Consider the following 27,988-nt stretch of genomic DNA (forward strand, 5'->3'; position numbering starts at 1 on the left):
TTATAATAAACTTGGGCTATTTTAATACGGCTGTGTTTCTATAGTGAGATAACGTATTAGATTTCTCCCGAGAATTAACTTTAGCGGAGTTAGTTAATCATGATCCATTCGCTGTCAGGGTTGTTATTAATTTTTATGATAAATTGTTCGTGTGCTTGAAATACAAAAATCGTAGGTGGTTCAAGCATTTTTCGGACGCGGCAGATGCGCACAACCGAAGAGAAGGGAAAACGAAGAGGCCAGAACCACAACCTGATTCGGACGAATCGGAAACTGTACAGGAATTACCGAGTGCGCGCGATGTCGCAGAAAGGGCAGAAACTATCGGTGGTGCAGATAATGCACCCGAAGACGAAGAAGAAGACGATGAACAAGTGTTCAGTGACGCTCAGGAGGAAGGATCTGCTGATACTAAAGAAGTTGCTAGTTCTTCAGGTTCGTATGTTTATTTTTACGGTGTATATAGTACACGCTCACTACATTACGCCAATGCGATAAGTTAGAATTAGATAATACTTTAACCTTGTGCCGGCTACCTGACTTTATCGTTCTAAAAGTAAAGGCACAAACACATATTTTAACCTTTATTGCATGAATATTCCAAGGTTTATAATGGTTGCAGAAATTTCTAAAAAAATGTAAGTAATTCAAAAAAAGCGAAGTAACAAATTATTATTACAGTTTCTTCGTTGAAACAGGTAGAATATATTTTTAAGGAACGAGGCAGTCACTTTAATTCCTGATATTAACCCACATAAGTTGGTGTATAATAATCACGGCGCTTTTACGAGAAGCACAAATCTCACAATTTAACTAGTTCTGTAGTCGTTAGCTCTTGTGCACGTCGCTACTTGACAAGGATTGCCGTATCCTAAGCTTATAATATTCTAACAAGTTAGTTGGCCTCATATCGTTGTTATTTTTTAAACCTTTACCAAACGATGAGCTATGAAAACAAATTTGAGGACTACACGAATAACTTATTCGATAAATTGTTACGTTCTCAGGTTGGATTTCAAACCTCTATTTAATTGCAATAATATCGAAATACATACCTATCATTGGTATGTATTTCAATTATTACCAAGAAAATTTGAAAAAACAAGAATAACCTTCGAATGTTTTTAAATTATACATTACAACACAATCACAACAGAAAATTAAAAATTTTAACGTAAATATTGACACATGTACTTTAGCCGGTAGTCATATATGGTCTGCAGTTTTAAAAAGCCGCAAAATGTTTATGGTTGTAAATACTTTTGCCGAAATAACGCATCGATGGTAACCATTACATAAATATACTTGTCAGTGATGTTCTGTTTAACAAATAAAGTCGAGAATAAAAGAAAAATTGAGACAATTTAACACTTATTTATTTTTTTGTTGAATTTATAGTGTACGTCATTGTATACTAGTACTTTAAATGACCTCGGATAATTAAAGACGGATTATTATAGGTAAACCGTCTAATTTTAGACACAAAAATTCATCAAAAACATTACGTCGTAATTTCAAAGATCTATATTAAAGTGTATCAATAGTACTGATTTTAAAAATACCAACCGCCTGATCACAGCATTTTCGTTGTGAATCTATTGTAAATTACTCACTCTCTCTGTGCAATTCATGTAGTTGATACTAAGAATGATACGATCGAAATTCTTTTGCGTTGAATAGCGATCGTTGAAATGTTTTAAATTAATTTAGTATCAAATACAAAATTCACCGTAAGCACCAATAAAATTAAAAGTAATAGCGTTACTGACGCTTATAAACAACTTAAAATTTGACGGTAATGGTTTTAGAAGGTGGCGGTGTTCAAACGAAAATAACAGTGGATGAGTGGCCTCTCATCCAGCCTTCACAGGTCCACGTAGAAGTACCACCAGTGCACACTGCAGAATCAAGGTTAACTCCACTAGGTATGCTTCTTGGGTATTCACATTTTGTTTTAAAGCTTCATTGACTTGTTTATCTTAAAACACTGCATGAACAAATTGCAAATAATTGTACACGGATCGTGGTAATACAATTCTGACGATTTTTTAATTAAAAACAACGGTTTTTCTTAATTGTACGTTCGTTTTGACAGAACAAATTCGTCGAAAAGATGAAGAAGTGCGACGGGCATTAGAAGACAAAGAAGGCCTGGTTGCCGACTTGCTAAGCATACCCAGAGAGCACTTCCATCTTATTGCTGATATGGCCAGTGATACGCAGGAAACGAGGCCTTCCAAAGATCTAGCGGAACGCGTATTAGCTGCTGTTTATCAAGGTATGGTAACACAAGACTTGTCATGAATCTTATTGCAAGATAATAATCTGATTTAACCTGTTGTCATTGAAATAGGACCCGAAAAAAATTGCTTTACGAAGGACAGAAATTGTATTTTTCAGATTAAAATTAGCCGCTAATGCTTTACTTGTCAATGACGACATTGTCTGCTAACAGTGTTATTTTGAAAGTTTTGTTTCTGTATAACAAAAACTTGCAGTGGATCAGCTGCACCTAGCCGTCAATGAAGCGTTAAATGTGACGGAGGCAACAGCTATATCAGCTACAGGAGGCAAACACCTCGCTTGCCAAAGCCAGGAAGTTTTACAGCCGACAATCTCACCACCTTCCATTCCTGCCAATCATGTTAGAGACGTTGCCAATTCATTAAGTACTCAACTAACTACCCTTCTAGTAAGTGTTCGAGTTTGCTGGTAATATTTTGCAAACATTGTCCGGTTGATCTTTCAGAGTGACGTAAAACAAGTTGAAGAGGAACGCGATAGGCTTAGGAAAGAATTGTATCGTCTAAGAGAACGCCTTCATGAACAGCAGATGCTTCATGGGCCTAATGAAGACAACGTATCTCAATCGCCTATTCCAGAACCTCAGTCGGACTTGGACAGTATTAAGGTTGGTGGTACTCTTTTAATTTTGTTCTTTTTTTTTTCGTTAAACGATTATTTCGTTATATTTTAGGAAAGTCCAGCAGAACCAGAGAGCTAACGTGATAATAGAACACCCAATATAGGGCCTTGAATATCGATGCAGACAATTTGTATAAAGAAGAAATTATATTTGTTATATGCTAATTTTATTATTATTATTATCTTGTAGGTAATCTTGTAAAAGAGCCTAGGTATATTTCTTATTCATGTTATTTTTTATAAAGAACCGTACACGGCGTGTTTATACACCGGGTCCTTCTAAGTTAATGTGAACATGATATACGTTTTTCTTTCCCTTCTTTTTAATGGGTGCAATAATGCTTTTACTGTTGTTCATTATTATAAGTCGCTAGTACTCAATTTGACAAGGCCTGAACGGTCTAAAAATCATTCAAATAAATGTATATCAGCATTAACGAGTAAGTATAATGCTCTCACAAAATCGATTTGTTTGTTGCTATTAATCGAATTTCGTATTTACATACATTTCTTTTAATTGCGTTGATGTCAAACCATTTCATTTCAAAGCAAAGCTTTTCGTGACATTCAAATATTGCGTTATCATAATAGTTGTAAACAATTTGATTATGTAAAGCTCCAGGTTTTTTCATATAAGAGTTTATGATGTATGTTTTGTTTTTATGTGTATGTTGTCTACTTTGTTACCTCATTTTACAATGTTATCTAATGAGATAATCACAACTTGTTAAATGTTGTCTAGCTTTTGTATAACCGCTTCTTTGAAATGCATTTTTGTTATAAGATCGCATTTATAGATGTAAAGTGTATCATTTTTTACTTTATTGTATCAACATATTTATAGCGAATTATATAATAATGAATGACATTGCAATTATTAAAAACTTGTTAAGTACACATATTTATATAAAAAATAATAATGCTACATAATAAACTATTTAAAACAATCTTTTTCTTTTATTGATAGTCTAATGAATCCACTTATTGGAGACAGCATGGTGCTGGTGTTTTTAAACAATATGTGATATGATTGTCAATATTTTTTACTTGCAGATTATTGTTATTATACACAACTCCAAAATTAACGCATCACTTTGATTTTTTTAATTAAAAAAGCAAGTTTTGAAATATTTAAAAAAACCATGGGAAATATTTTCAACACATTTTCTTACAAAAAAGAGCACATAAATGTAAAAAAAAATACAAAAATTCGAAAAGGTAACATCACCAGTAAAAATGAGAAATCGAAAAAACCATTGAAATTTAAAGATTATTTTCCTGAAATCTTGTATTGTCCCCTCGGGCGTTAATTAAAGCTCATTAACGTAGTGGCATGTTAAAAATGAGGTTTCTGTTATGATTTTAGTGTATATTTTGCCAAATATCCAGAAGTGCTCTTGTTAGCTGACTGAAGTCATTTGGACGTCCTTACATTGCCTATAACAGTTTTTCCATATTATCCCATAAGTGTTCGATTGAGTTGAGGTCAGGGTTACGTGCTGGCCACTTCATAACTGATATTTCAATAGTCCTGAATTAGTCGGAAATTACCCTTGCAATATGTGGCCGTATATTATCATGCATATAAATGAAGTCTTGTCCTACGAATGGGGCATAAGGTACAACAACAGGTTCCAAGATGTTCGTGCTACATCGATGTGCATTTAAATTGCGTCTATCTAAAACCACCAACTCTGTAGCTACGTCTAAAGATGTTTCTATCCATACCATTATTGACCCTCCCCCAAAACTCTCTTTAGTAACGAAATTACACTGCGCATATCACTCACCAGGTCGTCTATACACAACCTGTCCGTCAGACTTGTATAGACAGAACCTGGATTCATCGAAGGCCAAAACTCTGCGCCAATCTTGTTCGACCCAATTGATATGTTCTAATGCAAAGTTTAAATGGACCCTCCGAAGAGCTGCAGTTAACTTGGATTCAGTGGCTGGTCTTCTCGGATGTATCTGATCCTCCTTTAGTCATTTTCTAACAGTATTTTCATCCAGGCGGAGTGCATATTGTCTAACATGCGATCTTGAAGTCGGAGAGCAGTGAGAAACCCTTCTCTAATGCTTATTAACCTTAATTAAGTATTGTGATCCGTTTTCGGCCTTGTCCCCGTCTCCTTGTGTGCCGTACAGTCTCCCGATGTCTTCTTAGAACTTTAGATACGGTAGATTCATACCAAAGTGATATGCTATAGACCTCCGACTCAGTTAATTCTGAGCTAACAAAACCACTTGCACGGACTTTTTAAATGCGAAGTTGTTCCTAACATCACCCATGTGAAAAGTAAATGAAGATTGATGTCAATACTGATTCAATTTTTCAACTGTTACTAAAAAATTATTTTCGAGTAAATTTAAAAATCGAGCAAAAACGATATTTTTGCTCATTTTTGTACACAGTGGGTGGAAATTTTAATTACTCTTGTAGAATGATCTATGTTTTTCCTCTATTTTCTTTCAGTGTGTATAACAATTTTTTGCTTTAAAGTAAAACTTTTCAAAAAAACCGTAAAAATACAAGTGATGCGTTAATTTTGGTGGTCAGTATAGTTCATTTTTTAATGCTGTAGAAAAAGTCAGGCAGCCAAATATACACTTTCAATAGTTCACTATAGATTCCTATTTCAATTTTGTAAATTACTTCAATCCATGATGCCATATGCCACAATAAATGCATTAATGCCAATTCGTATCACTGTCAATTAGGTATTAATTTAAAGGCTAGTTTGGTCAAGGTTTTTTATACTTGATTATCGATGAGCTGCACAGAACAAATTATATTCAACGAAAAAGTAAGTCGCCCTTATCCCGTATTCGAAAAACATGATTTTGAACATTTACAAACATGTCTATGATGAACATGTGGAACTTAAGGTAGGGGATAGGGTTAAACTAAAGAAGAGTAGAGGTGGGAATTGGATGTGTGTATTGAAGTGACCGTGGAACCACTGATTTACACCTTGGAGAGTCTGATGACGATTCGGATTAACCGGAAGAATTCGAAGATGATAGTTGATTTTTTAAATCCATCATATGTCTGAGTTATCGTTAATTATTGTTTCTATTTATTAACTTACTGCTTTTTTTATTCATGAATTCTAGATTAAACACATTATTAAACACGTTTTCGAATTCCAATTAAATTTTTTTTATCGAATGTCAAAATCTTGTCAGACTGACGGAATTTTGACAAACAGAATTTTTAGCGGCATCGTGGATCCATATCAATTATAAATGAATTTTTTCTAACACTAATATCTTATACTGTTTCCATGGTGCATTTGAGCTCACACCTTATGTTTCCCATAAAATACGCTTTTCTCTATAAGACACGTCGTCAATAGCAACGTATCTTATAGAGTCATAAAATACGCTCACATATTATTCAAGTAACATTTTATTCATCATTTTTACAGTAATTATCACAAAAGTGAAAAGTACAATTATTGAATTGGAACTGTCACATTAGCTTCGCGCTCTTGTTCCTAACATCTTCTTTAATTTCTGCTGTTTCATCCAATGCAAGTGCCCGGCCATCGAAAACTGGCAATCTTTACATTTTCTTCAAATGGTTCTTGCCGTAGTGTGAATTAACTTTTAATGAAGTTCTACACACTTACCCCATATCAAGAAAAGCCAAAATGACATCTTCCGCTACCTCCGTGATTTTATTGTTCCGGCCTTGAAACGAAACATACACCTTTTCGTATGCATTTTTAGATTTCATTGGTAACAAATTGCCTCTTTTTTCTTATTTCTTCTGGAATGTTTTGGCACATTTCAACGATGAAAATTGTTTTTTCCAAATTTGTTGATATTATTACCATAGTGCCCACGGCAACCTCCGCATTTTGTGTATTGTGACGCGCCTCGAATAATTGCTGAATTTATTAAAATTTCTGATAAGATGTTAGTGTTAGAAAAAATCTTGAAGACAACGCGTGCTTTATAGTTTAAAAATCTCGATCTATTAAATCCTCGCTCCCTGCGGTCGCTCTGATTTAAACTACGATCTCGATTTTTAAATCGTCTATAAAACACTTGTTGTCTTAATAGCTATAAGGTATCTAGGCAGCCTTGATGACTATATATTGGGTTGCCTGACTTTTTCTACAGCATTAAAAAATGAACTATAGTACTATCGCGGCCAAAATACTTTGGTCGTCACTTTTTGACACTTCAAATGTAAATCAAGTATTAATGTCAATATACATGACAATTTTAAATTATTCTTGTCAAAAATATGGCACCTTCAGTTTTTGATAAATATAGAATCGTCTTACTTGCTTCTGAAGGTCGTCTAAACCACGACCATGTTGATCTTTTGCTTTTGAACCCTGCCTCCGCAGCTTGGATTTACCCCACCTGTACGACACTGATGGATTAAAATTATTTTGACAACAGTAAAAAATAAGGTTAAACATCCTAAAGCTTGCTTTACAATTGAATATCATTTATGTCACATTGACGACCAAAGTATTTTGGCCGCGATAGTACAAAAATTATAAATGACAAAAAAAAAGAAACAGAAGGGGTTTGATTTTTAAGACGAAACTTGGTGTAATAATTTATTAAAAATGCAAACGATGAAAATTGGAACAAATTTGTGTTACAAAACAATGGAAATGTTAATAATTAGTCGCCCCTCCACGTGTGTTTATCCACTCTGCCACACGACGAAGCATGGATCTGATGAGGTAAGCGATATCCTCCTGAGGCACACTACCCCACGATCTGAAATTCATACCTAAGTTGTGTCTGTGGAGGCTAAATTTGAAATCTTTCCTATGTCCCACACGTTCGATGGGCGATAGATCTGGCGAACTGGGCGGCCACGGAAGCAACATCTACGCCAGCTTCTTCTAGACATTGCATAAATATCTGAGCAATATGTGGTCTAGCGTAGAGGGTTCCTTTGTGGCCACATGCAAAAGGAATTGTTACCGGTTGCAAAACTTCTTGAATGTATCGCTGTGCAGTCATGGAGCCCTGGATGAATCTCAGAGGAAATCTACTTCCGTAACACATAGCGCCCCAAACCATAATGCCTCCAAAATTATTCACCACGTCGTCTCGTAACCTTTTGCCGAGCGTCATGATGTCCCAAACAAAAGCGGGTTTCATCAGAAAAAACAATAGTGTTCCATTCGATGTCCTAGTGTTCTCGTGTGTGGCACCAATCTAATATCCGTTCACTTTGTATTGACCGTCAGTGGTGCAAATCGCACACACTTGGCATTAACTTTCATATGAGTTGTCATAGCAACAGGTCAGTCATTTGCACCACTGACGTTCAATACAAAGTGAACAGATTTTAGACGTTGCCGTTTGTGTTCAGCTGTTAAAGGCAGCACCAAATGTAGACGGTACCTACGACTGAAGTCCAAACGACTTAATGGGACGATATATGGATCGCATGTGTATATGCCGACCCTCAACACCAAACCACTCATGTCCTACTCGACGTGTCGAACTGTGACGGTCCCTTAATGCCATTATTGTTAAATATCGGTCTTGAGCTGCTGTTCTTTCTTCGTCGATCTGACCCGGGAACACGAGCTTCTCTTCCTGTTTCAAACCATGCCTGACAACAATGCAACACAGAGCTCACTTTTCCGTTAATCTGAGCTGCAAATTATTGGTACGAAAATCTTGCTTTTCGTAGACCAATGCGCCCTCGTTCAAAAGACTTTAATTGGTGAAATTGATTACGTCTTCTAACTAGGGGCATACTTTGTCACTCCTGACACGCGATACAACTTTCTGCAGTTTGAAAACGTTTAAAAAAACTGTTAGATATAATTAAATTGTAATCAACACAACAGAAGAAAAAAATTGCAAAAAATGTTTAGGTACTTCTTATCGAATTTCAATCAATATCAATGTCCCTTCGAAATGTTCAGCGATGGACCAAAGATATCAACGAGCGCAACACCGACATGGAGGGTGCGTGTTCGGCGTGTTTTGACAATAGAACGCAATTTGCTGATGAATCACGCAGAACATCAAAATCACAGGGTATTTCACGAGTGATAATGAGCCAGACGGAATTAAAAATGAAACCCACAATACATTTTCAAAAAAAGACGGTTATTTTAATTTCAGTAGCCAGCTTTTTTCGGAAATGTAGTGTGGGTTGCATTTTCAATTCCGTCGGGCTCATTGTCACTCTTGAAATATCCTGTATATTCTAGGTAAATAGACAAATATGTACAGTTGGCTTCAAAAAAAACGGGAAATGAAATTTGACCTAATGTGAATTGGAAATTTAATTTGTCAATTTATGTCAATTTGTGTCTGTTTGATAGTAGCATTTCTGACACATAAGTGCAGTTTTTTAACCTAAATTCTAAAAAGCCGTTTCAGACTATACAAATTTAATAAAATCTGACAGAACTTTTTCTGACAGTTCCCGTTTTCTTTGAAGCCAACCGTAATACGGGGAATTCACGAGTAATAATAATAGGCCTAACAACGTCCCGATGCAACCAAATGCAAAATGCAAAAATGAAGTTTTATGTGCTGCGGCTGGTAGATTGGCTGCCGAACGCAGTGAGGCAGACAAACCAGCCAAAGCACATAAAACCATTTTTGCTCCGAATAACATATAGGTACTATTTTTTCTTCAAACCTTCATAACAAATTATTTAAGAAATGTTAAAAAACCAGGTAGGAATTTCAAATGATTTAGCTAGTTTACTTTACAGCCGCTCATCAGCGGAGATAATAACTTCACGGACGCCCTCAGCGGAGATAATAACTTCACAGACTCTCATCAGCGGAGATAATAACTTCACGGACGCTGGTCTGCTCGTTAGATGCCATGACAATGAAGTGACACTTTAGCATTAGAGAGATATCGCATTCAAACTTTATTTAAGTAATAGGTTAATAAATGCATGCGCTATGAAATAACGCTACGCTTTAACGGCATAGTGATTTAAAGTTATTGCAATTTATCAAGGCGTTAACGTTATTAAAAGACAAGTAGTGTCAAAAATGGACGAAATTTTAGAAGCTGCAAGTTTAGGTGGTGCAAATGATGATGATATTCATCACTTCATTTCTAACTTATTTCGGTCAAATCGCACTCAAACCTTTTTGAATTGTCAAACTGTTGACATATGAGAAATGTCAAAAATAACGTTAACGTCTTGCGGTATACGTTCGCAATTTACGTAAAGTGCAATCGTTATTACCGTCTATGTGCTAAAAATTGACACTTAGATGTCAAAATAACGTCTTTCTAAATACTGCTAACCACTATATGACACTGCAGGCTCAAAATCACCAAGGTGGAAAATTTGCTTCGGCAGCAAATAAATTACAAAAAATACCATTTTATTGCACAAGTGAACATTAGTAAATACTAAAATTTATTTGTTTTAACTGTACATCATACAATCTATTTCAAAAGTAAATAGTATTTAATATTATTTCAAGATATATGTATGGAAAATCATTTCGAGAACGCGTCCCAAGGATCGATCCTTAGAAACAAACACCAGGAATTCCCATAAAATAAACGATATTTAACAGTTTCCACTACTTATCAGCGGCCAATTTTATTTAACATCTAATTGTTATAAGTATTATTCAAAAAATCTAATTAATTCAAATAGAAATATGCTTAAATATTTTGTCCGACAAAGTTTGCATCATTTCAGTGAACGCAGTTGTAACTAGCTGAAAAGAATTTATAATGAACACAGCCTTTTGGTGCTAGCCGCAGTTTGTAGCCTAGTTTGTAGTAGGAGATGATATTATAACCGGCTGTCATAAGTGTTTTTCGCCAAATTAATTATAATTACGTGATAAGTATCTTTCAATTCACTATTTAGGTACAGAGCGTACTATTGCGATCAAAAAATTTTGGACACTAATGTCATCGTGCTGTCATACATTCTAAAACGACCCTTATGTATTAATAACCTCAATTTTGATTGTGTCAATTTTGAAAATGTGAATGTCAGATTTACCGAGAAAATATTCAAAAACTTGTAAAAATCAGACAAATGGAATAGAACTCGCATATTAAAAAAATTATATTTTAAACCGGTGTCAAATTGACAACAATTTCATCTTTCATGTGACAGTTTCAATAAAGCATGATTTAGAGTAATTTTTTTAATGTGACAGAAGTTTGATGTCCAAAATTTTATGATCGTAACAGTACCACAATAACAGTTTTGTAGGTGTCCGGAATTTTTTGAGCGGCAGTGTAGTTGTCAGTTACCCAAATCATTTTGAATCAATAGAATGCAACAGGTGGTTATTATACAGAGTTATTCACGAGTAATAATGGGCCTTACAAACATTGAAACGCAACCAGTTATACATTTTCATCGCCTTCGTGGATCATTTACATTTATTTAAAGAAAAATAAAATATCCTTAGTTGATATCTAAATTAATCTAAATTTTGTAGGTTATTTTTATTTAAACACAAATACATGATAGATGTCAGGTAATGACAACTGAAAATTGTCTTAATAAAATCAGTCTTGGATTCATTAAAAAATGAAAAGATCAATTGGTATCTAATCGTTTGAGAATAGTATATTAAAGAACGAGTTTTATAAGGGTTGATTTGGCGCACGAGTCCCAAATGTAGAAAACGAGCCGCAGGGGAGTTTTCTATGGGACGAGTGCGCCAATGCCCTTATACAACGAGTTTTTTATGTTATTTTTTCGAATTAGCACCCTTGTTTTAATTTTTTAATTTTCAAATTCTAGGGAATTTTGTATTAATTGGTAATTCAAGGTAACGGATGCAATTACATCTGCAACAGATGTTAAAAAGTAGAGTTTGAACATTAATATTGGAAGTTTTTTGGTGTAAATGACAATAATACACTGAAATATTGATAAAATTGTTCTTAGAGATCGATTAAACCACGCAAGTTAGACGAACTATCTCTTTTTAGTAACTTTTTCGGTCTTTTTTGCTATTTTCAGCCTCGTGACACTCCATATTGCTATGATAAAAACAACAAGTATACCTATAATATCTTGTTGAAAATGTAAACAGTAAATTTATTGAGAAATTGCAATAGCAGATATCACTCCAAGAACGAAACAGTCATCCTGGGAACATCATTATCATTTCGAAAACATGCCATCATGTCCGGGAACGTTCCCAAAATGACCATTCACGAAATGACGTTTTCAACTAAACGCTGTTTTTTTTTTGACGGCAGCCATTTTAGACGCGGTCTGACATGGTTAGTGTAAAATATTTGAGGTTATTTTTTTAATCTTGTAATCTAAAAGGTATTTTTTCAATATTCCAAACTTATAAACGCATTCCCGGAATGATGACCTATTGATGTACTATGGCGGTCAAAAAATTTTGGACATCAAACTACTGTCACATTAAAAAAATTACTCTAAATCATGCTTTATTCAAACTGTCACATGAAAGATGAAATTGTTGTCAAATTGACACCGGTTTAAAATATATTTTTTTTAATATGCGAGTACATTTGGGTATTTGTTTTATATTTTTTATTAATTAAAACCACGTTCTATTCCATTTGTCTGATTTTTACAAGTTTTTGAATATTTTCTCGGTAAATTTGACATTCACATTTTTAAAATTGACACAATCAAAATTGAGGTTATTAATACATAAGGGTCGTTTTAGAATGTATGACAGCACGATGACATTAGTGTCCAAAATTTTTTGATCGCTATTGGGGACAAATTACTCTGGTCGTCAAAGTTATTTGAGTGACATAAAGCTGTAAATCAAGCATTAGGATGGTTAACCTTATCTTTTACTGTCAACCATTGTCACTGACTGTCACTGTCAGACTCGTCATTGCAAAATATTAAATATCGAAAAATGGGCCACTGAATGAGAAATTCCAAGGAGGAAAACTTGAAAAGGTTTCCACAAGGCAATTTGGTTCATGGACATCTCTCAGAAGCGAGGGAGACAATTCTAAATTTTTGAACGGTGGAAGGTGGCATATTTTTGACAAGAGAAAAGTCAATAATTTGAAATTGTCATCGATGTTAACTTGACGTTAATGCTTGGTTTACATTATTTTTTTTTGAAGTGACGGAAAAATGACGACCAAAGTATTTTGTCCCCAATAGTACTCACCTACAATATAATAATTAGCATTTTCTTTTAAATCCCTGCTAAGTCATTACTTAATTGATTACTTGACTTAAATTTTCACAAAAAATAAATGAAGTACTTTAAATTTAAAAAAATGAAGTGTCCGGAATTTTTTGAGCGGCAGTGTATGTACTATCGCGGCCAAAATACTTTGGTCGTCAATGTGACATAAATGACATTCAATTGTAAAGCAAACTTTAGGAAGTTTAACCTTATTTTTTACTAGTGTCAAAATTATTTTAATGTATCAGTGTCATAGGGGTGGGGTAAATCCCAGCTGCGGAGGCAGGGTTCAAAAGCAAAAGATCAACATGGTCGCGGTTTAGACAACCTTCAGAAGCAAGTAAGGCGATTCTATGTATATTTATCAAAAACTGAAGGTGCCATATTTTTGACAACAATAATTTGAAATTGTCATGTATATTGACATTAATACTTGATTTACATTTGAAGTGTCAAAAAGTGACGACCAAAGTATTTTGGCCGCGATAGTACGAAAATTTATGTGGGTGGTGTATAGTAGTTGACATTTGTATGACATTTCATAAGCGCACATTTAATTTTTTAATAAACTCTGTCCACTCATAGATTGCTTGACATAAATATTACTAAAAAATTCACTCTCATTCTCATTTTCGATGTTTGTAATGTCACTTAAAGTGTTCATAATGCTAGATTCTTGAGGCACGCACTCACTTCACAAATTTAAAAAAATCAACAAAAAATCGCAACGGAACAGATCCAAACACGATCAAAACGAATAACTTTTAAAACCAGAGAATCGCAAAACAAAACTCTAAAGATGAAAAATCGCAAATCTAAATGCCATTTTACAGAACTAACAATTTCAAATTTGAAATGTCATATACCGGGTGTAGAATTGGTTTACGAGACATAGGATTTTACATGTAAAAATAAAGAGTTTCAATTATTGGCTCCCCTAACAATTTTATGGCAAAATAGTTAAAATGAAAGTTAAAGAGAATTAAAATTACTCTCTAATTTCAATCTTAGTTTTATTCTAACATCTTGTGGTACTGAAAGAAAGGCAAGAAAAATACTAAAAAGTACTACTAGGCATGTAATTTTATTTCTTTCTTTAAATGGTATTATGGAGGATCTTCTTTAAGAAACTTCCAAGCAATATTTGCTTCAGATTTCCCTGACCGACCAATTTCAGCCATAGAAACAATTCGAAGAATTAGATAGAAGTTTGAACATTTAAAGGAAGATACCTTTTCATTCGTCCTGTAGTCCTGTACGAGTTCATTTGAAGGGCAGATCAAAAGAAAATTAAATAATACTGAAACTACCCGACAAATAATTTTAGAAGTCAAATTTCATTGCTAGTACTGCTTTTTAGTATTTTTGTCTTAACTCCTTTTTTGATTTTCTTTCAGTACCACAAGATGTTAGAAAAAAACAAAGAGTGGAATTAGACAGTAGTTTTAATTCTCTCTAACTTTCATTTTAACCATTTTGCCATAAAAATATTAGGGGAGCCAATAATTGGATCTCCTTATTTTTACATGTAAAATCCTATGTCTCGTAAATCAATTCTACATCCGGTATACTCAATTTCATATAAATGTGCATCTAAGCAAGCCATGAAAATCTGATTTTCTGTTGGTAGTAAAGCTAAAGCTAGTGACTTTGACTTTCAAAGTTGTTTGCTCTGCGCGAACCCGATTTGACCAATTTTTCAGTTTTTGTCCATTTTAGCATTGCTGATTTCAAAAGCAATGTTACGTCTTTTTACTGATTAAATTAAAGTAATTCTTATTTGTTTTTGTCTTTGTATTTTTACCAAGTAAAGATTGAACGTGAACGAAAAAAATGAACGAAGCGCCGAAATCAAAGAGCGAATACAAGCAGCGAACAAGGCTTACTGGAAATATCAAAGATACCTAACGGACCATCACATTAGCAGAGCAACAAAGATAAAAATCTATAAGGCAGCAATTAGACCTGTAGCGACTTATGCAGCGGAAACAATGCGACTCACTAATACAGACGAAGAGAACCTCGGGATATTTGAAAGAAAGGTACTCAGAAAAATTGCAGGGCCAAGAAGAACAGAAGAAGGGGAATACAGGATACTAATGAATCATGAAATAAGGGACATAATCGAGGGAGAAGATATTGTAGGATTTGTGAAAGCACAAAGGCTACGGTGGTTCGGACACGTACAAAGGAGGGATACACAACACATACTAAGAAAAACCCTAAATTGGAGACCAGTAGAAGGAAGACCAAGAGGCAGACCAAGGATAAGGTGGGAAGACCAGATACACGAGGACATTAGAAGGATAGGAATAGAGGACTGGAGATTCAAGATTCAAGATAGGAAGAGCTGGGAAAAAAACATACGAGCAGCCAGGGAGCAAGGCAGAATCTAACGATAACAAGAGAGAAGAACAAGGCGGAGTGATTCACCGCAGGAAAAACAGAATCGAAAAACTCCACCATAGGAGTAGCGTAAATTCGGCATCGAATAATCGCTTGTATATATATATAAAGATTTATTGGACATGACCTTCATAAATGTGACTTTTGTAATGTAACTAAATTAAAGGTGCTTTTACAAATGCACAGCTCACTTGATGAACATTTATATGAAATCAATTATAATTTATTTTTCGCGTGATGGGTTTTATAACAACCAATGAGAATCAGTGGCGCGAATGTTTCAAGATATTAACAACACAATCTATATGCCGTTCACGATTATTTTAAACACGCAGGAGGCCGCGATATTTTTTTGTTAGATTGGCGTCAGGTCCTGTCATATGACGTTTCGTTTTTAAATATTCGCATTGTTGTCAATTCCGTCATTAATTTAGTTAATAAGAATTTACCCAGAACTGCCCTACAAATATGTATGTTTCATTTCAATTACAATTTTACGATTATTGTTCCTAATGCGTTCAATTATTTAAAAAATGTAACAACTTGGGAGCAGTGTTCGGTTGAATTATAACCTAAAATAGATTTATTAAGACAAATCACAATATTGCCAACTAAAATGTCAGATTTTCATAGATAGTCCGAATTTGAAATAATCGTGAATGGTTTATATAATCTGTTTCAAAATCAAAAATTCAACAACACTGCATTCTACCTCGAAAATACAACCGACAACGTCGCCAACTTTTGTTTTTAGTGTGTCTGCAAGTGTCAGAAAAAAGTGGGGTTATGAAAGAAAACAATTGGACAGTCGTTTTGGTCGTAAAGTCCATTCACGTTGGATTTTCCTAGTCAAGGTCAAATAATTCAATATTGTGGCGGTGTGATTTTTAGTTCAAAAATGCTTTAGCTGTGTATGTCACCAATACGGGCTGATAAAGTAACCAAGTCATTCGTAGACTGTAGAGGTTATGTTATTCGCTGTCAGCAAAGAAACAGTCATTTTTAAAATATTGTTGTTAAACTTTTTAGAGGATAACAATAGGTAATAATACATTACGTCAGTTGTGGAAGGTTAACGCAATTTTAAAATTAACCTTTTTTTCTTTTCGCCATGGTAAAATCACCCAGGAATAGACTTTTATTAAAAAATCTGTGACTTTATTTCACACGTCAAACTAACATTCAAAATTAAAGACGTCAAATCGCTCTCAATCGCTCTATCACGAATAAAACACGATAATGTAAAAATTACTAGGAAAGGAGGCGCAGGCTTGCAACGTGACAACAATTTGGCAGGGAAAATCCAACGTGAATGGACTTTAGTTCATCGTGTTTTTTATTCTCATTTTATTATTTCACTCAAAAGGTATGATATGGTAGCTACCACCTTTTTGTACATAATAATTATTTTGTGTTACGTAAATAAACTCAACAGTTCAATGTCAACTTATGGCGGGAGTTAGGGCCAACCCAAAAAAATGAAACTTATTCTAGGGATTTCTTTTTTTCTGCCAACATAATTCAACAGGTGGTGGATTTTTGATTTTGAAACAGATTATATGATACTTTGTTAATATTTCAATGTTATGGTTTGGGGATTTTGTTATACTAAGGACAACGTAACATTTTATCTGCCCCGCCCATTTCATTTTCTTAGTTACCAATCAAATAGGACGATCTGAATTACACAGTAAAAATTTCTGACATTCGAATTGTCTTAATGACATTTTATTTTTTAGAACCTAAAACAATAATTGTGGACTTGACAGCAAAATTCTAACCTTAACTTTTTTACGTGGCAAATGTGATGAAAAGTTGTACAGATTGAATCTGGCTTTGATTCTGATTGGTCAATTTTAGTGGGCGGAGCAGATAAAAAGTTATAACGGCAATACTATATCTAAGGATATTTAAAAAACTGCATTCTATCAGTGGACGTAGTCTACCATTGCACATTGATTCGACAATTTTCAAAATTGCGCGACTATCAAGCAAATGTCAACTCTATCCTACCTACAGAGTTGCCACACAAATTTTCGTACATAGTTGCCATACTTATCTACAATTATTTTGAATCACCATGCGTATATGTAGAGGTCGCTGCAGTAAATATACTTGTAATTTTCCCTAAACAATAAACCAAAAATACTTCTGTGCATTCAGAGCATCTGATTGTCTACATTCTGACACACGTTCCAAATTCCAAAGGCTTCTTTGATGTAAATAATAATTGCTGATCGCGTAGTAGTTTAATCTTTTTTCGCCACGTTAAACGAAATGGTTTAGTCTGTGGTTTAACAAGTATGAAGTTTCTTTGAGGCTCACTGGATGCAGGGTAAAAGCAATTCTCCAACTACCTATTATTCACAAAGATAACGAGCCTGGCCAGGTAAAAATGCAACCCAAAATACATTTTACAAAGCATTCGTACAGTTTGGTGTTTAAATATTTTATTATATGTAGTTTGAAAGGTATTGGGTGATTCAAAATGGTTGTGGATAAATATAGCAACTATGTAACGAAAATTTATGTATTTATGCAACTGTGTGGGTGGCGGGTGGGGTAGAGTTTTTGTATGACATGCATTTGATTTGATTCATACCATACAATTTTCAAAATTGCGCGACTATGAACTGTCAAAGAAATATCAACTACTTACATAAAAATTCAAATAAAACAATGGCTTGATAAAAAAAGAATATTTTATTCAAAAAATAGTTATTCACATTATTAACTGCGAAAGTTTACTTTTAGGTGCGAGGTGCGAGGTTAAATTGCCGAGGCGAAGCGTAGCGTAGCCGAGGTGATTCAAAAACTCAAGCACCTGAAAGTGCTTTCGCAGCGTGTAATGTATTAAACTTTTCATTCTCCCCTCGTCATTTTTAATTAAATACAATTATTCAGTGATTATAATAAAATTAGTATAAGGCAGCTTGTTTTTAAGGTTACTTTAGTAACAATACAAAAACATTATTTTATGATATTTGTCAAATATCGTTGAATATTTGGTGAGGTCAGTTTAAAATGAATTTCATTGAAGCAGCTCCATACTTATACAGTGCCTTTTTTAACGCTGGCCATAGGGATTTACATGACAAAAACTTTGGATCGTGTTAATAAGATTTTTAGCAGGAATTTTTAAGTGAAATTTGGCAGAATATTAGATTAGTATTTTATAAATTAATTTAAGTTTATTTTATACTACAGAATAAAATAATTACGGAATTAATTTAAAAAAGTACTTGTAATTTATTACATTATTTCTTGCCCAGAAGGTTTTATAATCGTTACACAAAATGTTCGACAAAATTTTTATGATCATCTTGGTTAGTGTCTTGCGGTCTGTGGAAGTGAAATGAAAATTCAAAAATAATAAAAATAGTTTAATATTGTTGAAGTAGAATGTAATTACGATTTCCTGATTTTTATGTTTATGAAATAAAATTCCACATTTTTCAAAATCTATCGTCTTGAAAACAACATTTTCCTGCTTATTTACGCGCAGGAAAATTGAATTTTCCGGACTAGTACTGTAAAGACTTTAGAAGACGCAAAATACAAAAGATACTTTAAAAAAGAACAATTTTCACAACACACGCACAAAATTTATGACATTTTTTCGTTGTTGTTTACTTTGTAACTATAGTTGCCAACAAAATTGACAAATTTGATTTTTGTGGAATTTGTAAAAAATGTTTCTAAAATTTGTAAATTTCGTGTTTTTTACGATTTCCGGAAAAAGTTAATACAAAACACGTCAGTAAAATATCTTACTTGACTCGGAGCTTTAAAAATTTAGCTCCTCTTCAGTAATGTGAGATTTTCCTGACTTTTATGTAAATAACTACAGTGCATTTTTTTTAACTGTTGCCATAGGGAATTGCATGGTAAAACTTATACCCCCTGGTAACTTTTGTTCTGATGAAAATATTCAAACCATTTTTGGAACAAAGTTGGAAGATTTTTTAAACTATCGGATATAAGATTACAATTCAATATCCTAAACTGTCGAAAAAGTTGTGAAAAAATATTTCTAGCGCGTCGGAATAATAGTACGTCGAGCGGTCGCCAGAATAACGTCCCTGTCGGCTCAACTCAACCAGCACCTGACCATCTCCACTTTTGACTTTTGTCACTTTCATTTAAAAAATAAATAGCGAGATCTCCTCGAGCGTATGATTAAATTAGCTTTTGGAAGGCAGAACATGTAAACATTTATTTATTTAAAAAAAACAAAGCGTTAACGCACAAATAATTCAAAAGAACGTAGAATCCAAATGTGAAATCAAAATGGGGCCTTTCTATTTAACAAAAACAAAGATGCGTCGATTTCCGGTATTTCTGGATGTGGCGCCATTTTTAAATATTTTATTTGAACTTAGAACCGTCTATTATAGTCGGCTACCAATTTTCATATTAATACGATTTTGGCTTTGACTTTATTTTTTAAAAGACAACAACATCGTAAATTAAGTTGGTTAGACAAAGATAGCGAAAAAGATCCAAGCCAATTTGATGAACTTTTCAATTGAACACGTGTTAGATAATAGTTATTTATTTAACGAGTTTGTGTGTAAATTGGCCTTTTTTTGGTATGAGTGGGCCAGATTAAAACGCGAGTGAAACGAGCGTTTTAAAGGCCCACGAGTGCTAAAAATCGGACTCTTAATACCGATACTAATTTATATGGTAAACTATATTTTGAGATGCCTGATTAATTAATGATTGTATTGTCAAAAAATTATTAATAGGCGAGTCGTTGCCACATTATTTCATGCTTTAGTAAATATTAATAACAATAACCTTTACAGTTTTCTTTAAATACAGATTCCCACTTTGCCCAGCCGCCACTATAATTTTATTCGTGTCTATTTTCTTCAAATAAATTCGGAATTAGAGGAGGCTGTGATTTTATTGTAAAGTTGGTAAGATGCAATTTTTAAAGGCAGCACAGCAGTGACCTTGGACAGCACAGTATAGTCGTTTTCAGTGACATCCGTGCTGTCACTATGACCGTATGTTGGCATTATTTGCTGTTTCAGTTTAGTAATTTTGAATTTCCTAATTTGGCAATTTAGCTTGACGCGGCAAATTGACAAATTCAAATTATTTTCTATAATTTCAAACAAATCAAAGAAACCATGTAGTCAGATTTGGATTCCGAAGATGACCTGGTTTAACCATGTTTTTCTCCATGTTGAAGACTGAGTTTTATTATTTGTTGTTGATGTTTGACGAAATAGCAATTTTCTTTTACCATAACCTCAATTTCTTGTTTGACATTTTTTTAACTAGGATTTGCTTATACTCTGAATCCTGGTAATGAATTGGTATGTACAATCTGCACAAACATATTAAAAATGACACTGACAGCACGGATGTCGTTGAAAACGACTATATACGATTGTGATCGTGTACCAACCTTTAATAGACAAAATATATAAATCACAGCCTACTCTAATTCCGAATTTATTTGAAGGCACGGTATATTGGTGGAGGCGCCGGGAATAATAATAAATACAGTGCATTCACTTTTGTTTTAGACCAGAGTAGGCTATGGAAATTTGGCGAGTTGTATGGTAAGACTGTGGCTGAATGACAATATACATCAGGTATAATATTTGAGGTTACACTTTCTTGTCAAAATTCATGACCATGTAGCCAAGCATTATCATTTTCCAATTAACTACATAGTTTCAAGGACTCAATAATGTGTGTATTTAGTGATAAATGTAAATATTGCACAAATTTAAAACTAATTTACCTTAATACTTAATAATAATGTCAAATTTGACACTGGCAGTTCGAACAATTTTAATTTTGTTATTTTGACATAGCCCCGATACCAACATTTAATAAAATTAAAATAGCCTACTCTGGTCTAAAACAAAAATGAATGTATTATATACGTAATACAATACGCACTCGTATTATTTATTAGAAATAATTTGATTATGGCTGTTTAGCAAATTTAAAGTTGAACTTTTTAGTCCTCTTCGTTTGGTACATACGATAAATGTATTTAGTTTAGAATGTACAGTGGCGAGCACGGAATTTCGCACACATTGGACATTTCACTGACATAATTTTATTAAAATGAGATACTGGCGGCAGTTTCGTGACAGTTTAGGTGGAACATCAGTCATGATCACATATATCATGATTGATTATAATGACCATAAAGCTTAGACTAGATAGTGTTTTTTAATGACATACAAATTGGTGTGCGAAATTCCGTGCTCCCCACTGTACAAAAGTGTACGAAATTGAAAATTTGTGGATATAACTTTTACAAAGGTTAATTAGATTTAACGTAACAGTTTCTTGAAAAGTAATTTCAATGAAAACTTACATAAAAAATAACACATTTTTAAAATTCTGTACCATTAAGGGTTCCAATGTTTTATACTTTGTTCCCCAAAATTCGCGAAACAACTCAGTGGGGAAATGTCAACTTATGTTAGAAAATTATGAGAAAAATAATAAATAAATTCTATATCTTCTAGGTTGGAACATGTGGGGACTCAAAAGGTCCAACTTTCATCTCATTTATTTTAGATATTAAAAAAGACTGTGATTTTTTGTTTTTACTATCCAGTGGTAGAGAGCGATCAAATTAATTTGTAATCGAGTTATCCATGAATCCGAAACCGTATGTTGTTACTTGAACTCCATTGTCCAATAAACACAGCTTGAAACATCGAGGTAGTAATGTAGGTACTTACGTCGAAAGAGGTTTTAGGTGTACTACCTCTAATTTTAGAAATAACACTAATTATAATGGCATTGCATTGTTTAATAGTTATTTACATAATTAGTGGAATAAAAGCAATACTACAGGACTCGAGTGTGAAGATTGCTGATGACGAGGACGTTAGCCCGAGTTCATCTGTAATCACATGAGTTTCCTGTAATATGCTTTAGCCCACGTGTTATGTACCAAATTTTATCTAAGACCGCCCCAAATTAAAAAAATAAATCTTATCTATTGATTTTCGCCAGTGAAATTCATTTCATTACCGCACTCAGTGGGATAAGAATTTACTTTTCCCACTGAGTGAGGTAATGAAACTCATTTATCTCACTGAGTGCGGTAATGAAACTCATTACCTCACTGAGTGAGGTAATGAAAATGCGTGAGGTAATGAAGTTCTTATCCCACTCAAAATTAGTGGGATAAATATCATTTATCCCACGGGATTAGATAAAAAATATATAATGCAAAGGGCTGTAAATAACAAAACGAATAATCGAAAATGTGTGGCGGAGCTTTCATTGTTTCATATAACCATAAACTAAGATTCACATAACCTAACTCTGAATTATAGTCCTATTGGACCATACTCACAAGACAGAGGCATCGTCAAATGTTAGTAACTCATTCATACCGGGACATTTTTTTAACATTGAACATAGTCCATAAATACTTATCCCTATGTTCAGTTTTAAGAAGCACAGGTCAATGCATGTATGTAATCAAGTAACCAAAATAACTATTTGACAGTTAACAAAAATGGTCAATTTGTTTGAAGAAAAAATACACATAATGCACCTATTCCATGTTAATCAGAGCATTAGACATGTGCGTAATATTTCCAATGTACCATCGGTGGACATTAAAAGCTGGGACAAGATCACAAATGTATAAAGTCAAAAATTACAAAATTTGTATCGGTTAAATTTGGTTTTTTACGAAAAGTTTACTAAAATTATGACGGGGTTAATGACGTTTATTTGTCAAAACCATCAAGTTAAAGTTCATATTGTTTTTATTGAATTATCTTTAAAAAAAGCTGGAGAAGCTGCTCGCCTACGAGAAAATGCAAAAAAATCGAAATACGTAACTGTGGAGACTTATAATAATTACCATTTCGTACCTATTGCTATTGAGACTTTGGGTCCTTGGGGTGATGACGCAAAAAAATAGCTATTTACGTTACAAGACCGGTAGTAACGTTTTTATGGACGAGCTAGTGAATTACAGGTCGAGCCCGATAGGGCGAGACTTGTAAACTAGCGAGGCCATAATGCGTCTACCGGTCGTGTGACGTACAAGATTTTTTAGTATACTGAGACAATTATTTAAAAGAAAATAAATTTAAATAAAAAAATTTGGCTCTGAAAAAGATTGCTATGCCTTGTTACTATGATAACAAACGATTCATTACAATTCAGTCTGTCGAAGTTTTTCGTGTGATTTCTTTCATTTGCGCTAACTTCCTTTAATAAAATAAATTCTCACAACCGAACCGAAGCAGAAGTCAAGTTTTCTTCCCAGACCACCTTTTGGAGAAGGTAGATAGTGCGCGATCAAACTTATTGCTCCAAAAATCATCGGGAAGATATTTCACAGAGTACAAGTTGTTCTACAATTGGAGAATACGAAATAAAGTTGTTTGGATTGATCAAAGGGTAATGCTTGGCTTTAGAAAACCATCTCAATGATGTAAGTAATTGTACATTTAATTTTTATATAAATAAAAACCAATAAATCTGACAAATTATTTGACATTTGCTACCGGCCGCGGTGGAAAGTAAAACGGACTAGACCATAAACATGTGTCTACCGGACTCGTCGTCAAGCAGGTAGACACCTACTACCAGCACAGTATACTAAAAAAAATTAATGAGATTGGTCAGAAAATACAGAAGATTACAAATGAATCAAGATCAACTTCTTATTTGAGCCAAAGAATAAGCATTGCAGTACAACGGGGTAATGCAGCGTCAGTCCTTGGAACAATAGAAGATTCAAGCAATGACAAATTAGAAGACAAATTAAATAATTGGTAATTATTCACGGAATCGGTTTTTTGGATAGTTTGTTTTTGAATGTCGGACACATTAGACATTATTTTAATTTTACCAGAGAGTGATGTCAATGTGACAACGGTTAATCTGACAATTTGTGACAAAGCGAAAGTTTGATACACAATGAAAAAGTTTTGGATGTCCCAGCTTTTAATGTCCACCGATGGTACCTCTTCTATTCGTTACTTCATAACACATACATTTTCAAATCTTACTTTTCACAGTCGCTCTTAACTATCTCAAATGAATTGACTTGTCCATTTTAGAACTGAACATAATCATTTTGCATTGTTTTATTGTACGGGGTCATTATAAATAATTGTCTCATCGCAGTAGGTGTTGGTGACGTAGTTGAATGTGCCGCAAGCTTTATAACATGAGTGAGACTAGCATCACCGATAGGTAGCGCTGCTGGCGGTAGTGTAAATTTGTCTACTTGTTTGTCTAACGTTGCGAAACTAGCGGCACATCCCAAATTTCTGTGGGTTTTCAACGCCAACTGCGATGGGACAATCATTTATAATGACCCTGTATGTTCAACGAAATAAAAAACTCACTGTATACATATTTTTTTATTTTTGTTTATTGTTTTACCTGCTCTGCTATACATATAATTTGTCAAATTATACATAAATATGGACCTAAATACTGTTCACGTTGGATTGAACATTAGTGGTGCAAATTGCAGACATTTGGCATTAACTTTCATATGAATTGTCACATTAACAGGTCAGTCATTTGCACCACAGCTGTTCTTCCCAACGTGAACAGGTATTATATTTACCGTGCGATCGAATAAAAAAAAACAGCGAAAATGGTGTTTTGAACCAATCAAAGCACCAGAATAGCGTCGATTTTTTTTTATTCGATCGCACATACATATATATAATTTTGTGGTCTAAATATGTGAATTTGTGGTATTCGATAACTTGTGTTAAATAAATGACCTTATGTGTCGTATTATTATAATTTAACAATTTGAAATTTGCAACCAACAATACATCCTTTCGTTTTTCGTTGCATTTTGGTGTCTGATTTTAATACGGATTTACTTGGATTTTCAAGGTATCTGTGTATTCCATTCTACCCAAAGTACATAGTTTTCTAGTAACTGACGCGAGGAATAAACATAAACTCACGATGGCAGTAGTCGAAGTGTAATTAATTATTAATTTTTAATAGTATAAAAAACAGAGATACCTATTTAATTCGTTATTTTGTGATCACTTAATGATTAGATTTTATTAAATTGTGTCCGGTCAAATAAAATCAAAGAACAGAAGAATCATCTAATAGGTACCAAATAATTAAATCATAAGAAGTGTAGCACCTTGAAATATGTAGGTATCTGGAAAATAATAATTGTAGATTAATTTTAAATGTATTTAAACGATTAAACGTTGATACATCATTTATTATGCATCATTATATGTAGTATTAGCATGTACCTAAGTAACACGTATAATAAAAGAAATTTTGAAAAGTAGGTTAATTGATCGTGAAAATGCATTATAGCGGCTTATCAACCAATGGTTCGTTGACCTCAGTCCACGTGCGTCAGGTTTTACATTATATCCATATAATAACCATAACTGTCGCTTCCAGAACTCTCCTTTCCAATTTAAATAACCAATTTATTTGGATTTTTTACCAGATTGAGCATAAGCCCCAATCAGTTAAACTGGAAAACTTAATTACGTTAACAATAAAACAGTGTTAAAGTTAAGCCCCGCAAATCCTTTGGCTTTCCAAAGGAATATTCTGTGTATCGATCCTCTGATTCTTGGAAGGAGGGATATCATGATGTTGCTGTATATCTGTGGCGCCCTCTCACAGCAACAACAACGTGACTGCCGTGACAACAAAAGGATACGACGTGAATTTCATCTGCCGGTTGAACATCACAGAACTTGTTTAAATTATTTGACAGTTTCTGTTGTTTTGTGTTTGGTTTGGTGTCTGTAAACTAATGATGTTTCCCTTTTCCACCTGCATGTGTTTTCGACAAAATCAAATTTGGACTGTTATTCCACAACAGTTTGAGGCTGCAACTAATAAGGTTTGTTTACTCGATTATAGGTCAACAAAAATAGTAATGAGTAACTTGTTTCAAAGCCACCTTTCTCGATTTTTTGCACCTTTGCCTACAGACCTGTGACTACCTGTTGAAACCCGATTTTAATAGTTCCAATGCGAATAAACACCTATATTTTAAAAATCCTATTTGCAGTAGCAATACTGACTTTTAATCACGAATTCGCAATAACGACTATACTTAATAAACAAGATATTGGCAACTTCCATGATTGCGTTTTTGGTTGAGTTTTAAAAACTTGTGCTTATCATACGCTTGGCCCTACTTTCATAAGCAAAAACAGCGCCAAACAACTACAGGCAATGATAATCTTAAGTATAATGCATTTTTAAGGTTAATTGTGTATTCAGTGATGCTACCAAAAGAAAAGAGAAATGTATTTGTCATTTTATATTATATTCTATCATTTATTTTTGATTTAAAATGATCTCATACTATGTTAATTAATCAAAAATAAGCAACATTCTTGCAATAGGAATTTAAATTATTGTATAATTATTTATCTAAATAATTAATACATTTATCTTTCTTCAATAAATATTCTTCCTTCATTATGATAATTGCTTCCGCAACAGTACTCTCATTTAGCATTTATAAATAAATAATACCATTCCAATGAACTCTTACCCTTCTGGCTACGTGATACTGGCAGTGTGGTTGTCTTTGTGATTCGATTGAAAACCCCAATCATGTTTTCAACTGGTCCTTTTCCATTACTGATAAAGACAGATGAATGAATTGAAAATATTACTATTTTGTAAACAGAAATTGCTGTATTATAAAAATCTACCATTGGTATTATTTGATTGTGATTAGTTAAAATATAAAAATTCAGTCACGAAAAACTGAATTTTTAACGAATTCTTGCTGACAGAGGGGGTTTACGGTTTGTGTTTGCAAAGATTTACAGATGAACTGAAGCGTTAAATCTGTGTTGTTTGTGTTGCAAGTTTTTTTCACATTTCACTTGTTTTTCATACCCCATTTATCACAAATCCAAATAAATGTGGAAAAATTGAATAGCTTGACGTTTCTTTTTCTACGCTTGCACAGCTTTGGCGGAAAATACCACTCGTTAATAATTAATCAGTCGTACTTATTTTGAGTGATAAATTAAAAACGTGTTAATGAAAATTTTATTAGTAAGTATAATACGACTAATTCCTGTTAGTAGGATACATTTTATTTGATAACATTCCAGATAAACTTAATTACTGAAATAAAATTGAATCCCTTGCAGATTAAATAAAACCAATTAATAAATGATGCTGGCAAATGTCGGTTGGTAAACAACTCACTCTAAGTTTGTCTTTACGTTGTGGAATCGTCACTTCAAGTCTTAACTCTTCTTAATGGTTTTTGTTTTGTAAATTAATAATAATAACTTATTATTTCATGAAACATGTGTAATAAAAATAACTAAGTTGTAAATAAGTTGTAAATCAATACCGCTTTATCTATAATTGCCAACAAAATATATCATAATTATTATTATTACTGTATCTATAATATATTTTTTTCACTACTAGTCTTAGAAGGCGTCATTATTGACTCTCGAACTGAACCCAAAAGTAGAATTTCTCTCCTACTAGTTAATAATTTTTC

General features: G+C 33.5%; 2 protein-coding genes and 1 long non-coding RNA gene across 12 annotated transcripts in view; all 3 read left to right on the forward strand.

Annotated features, from left to right (window-relative positions):
• The window catches only part of RhoGEF2 (Rho guanine nucleotide exchange factor 2), a 54,511-nt gene extending 50,639 nt beyond the window's left edge, over nucleotides 1-3,872 (forward strand). For 4 of the 6 annotated variants that reach the window (XM_069036478.1, XM_069036476.1, XM_069036481.1 and 1 more), the window contains 6 exons: nucleotides 176-435; nucleotides 1,809-1,925; nucleotides 2,096-2,278; nucleotides 2,499-2,692; nucleotides 2,750-2,911; nucleotides 2,978-3,872. In XM_069036478.1, coding sequence (XP_068892579.1) covers nucleotides 176-435; nucleotides 1,809-1,925; nucleotides 2,096-2,278; nucleotides 2,499-2,692; nucleotides 2,750-2,911; nucleotides 2,978-3,004 — 943 coding nt within the window. In that variant the 3' untranslated portion in view covers nucleotides 3,005-3,872. The remainder of the gene's footprint in view (nucleotides 1-175; nucleotides 436-1,808; nucleotides 1,926-2,095; nucleotides 2,279-2,498; nucleotides 2,693-2,749; nucleotides 2,912-2,977) is intronic. The other 2 variants (XM_069036477.1, XM_069036479.1) reach the window with 2 other exon arrangements.
• Nucleotides 3,873-23,403: 19,531 nt separating this feature from the next.
• Nucleotides 23,404-23,923, forward strand: LOC138122255 (uncharacterized). Its single transcript, XR_011156406.1, has 2 exons — nucleotides 23,404-23,772; nucleotides 23,831-23,923. It is a non-coding gene; the product is annotated as an uncharacterized lncRNA (long non-coding RNA).
• A 2,209-nt stretch (nucleotides 23,924-26,132) lies between these two features.
• Nucleotides 26,133-27,988, forward strand: part of LOC138122304 (uncharacterized) — a 194,396-nt gene continuing 192,540 nt past the window's right edge. For 2 of the 5 annotated variants that reach the window (XM_069036494.1, XM_069036497.1), the window contains exon 1: nucleotides 26,134-26,347. In XM_069036494.1, coding sequence (XP_068892595.1) covers nucleotides 26,258-26,347 — 90 coding nt within the window. In that variant the 5' untranslated portion in view covers nucleotides 26,134-26,257. Of the gene's footprint in view, nucleotides 26,348-27,988 lie in introns of all 5 variants that reach the window. The other 3 variants (XM_069036498.1, XM_069036501.1, XM_069036505.1) reach the window with 3 other exon arrangements.

This window comes from Tenebrio molitor, chromosome 1, assembly GCF_963966145.1.
Source record: "Tenebrio molitor chromosome 1, icTenMoli1.1, whole genome shotgun sequence".
NCBI lineage: Eukaryota > Metazoa > Arthropoda > Insecta > Coleoptera > Tenebrionidae > Tenebrio > Tenebrio molitor.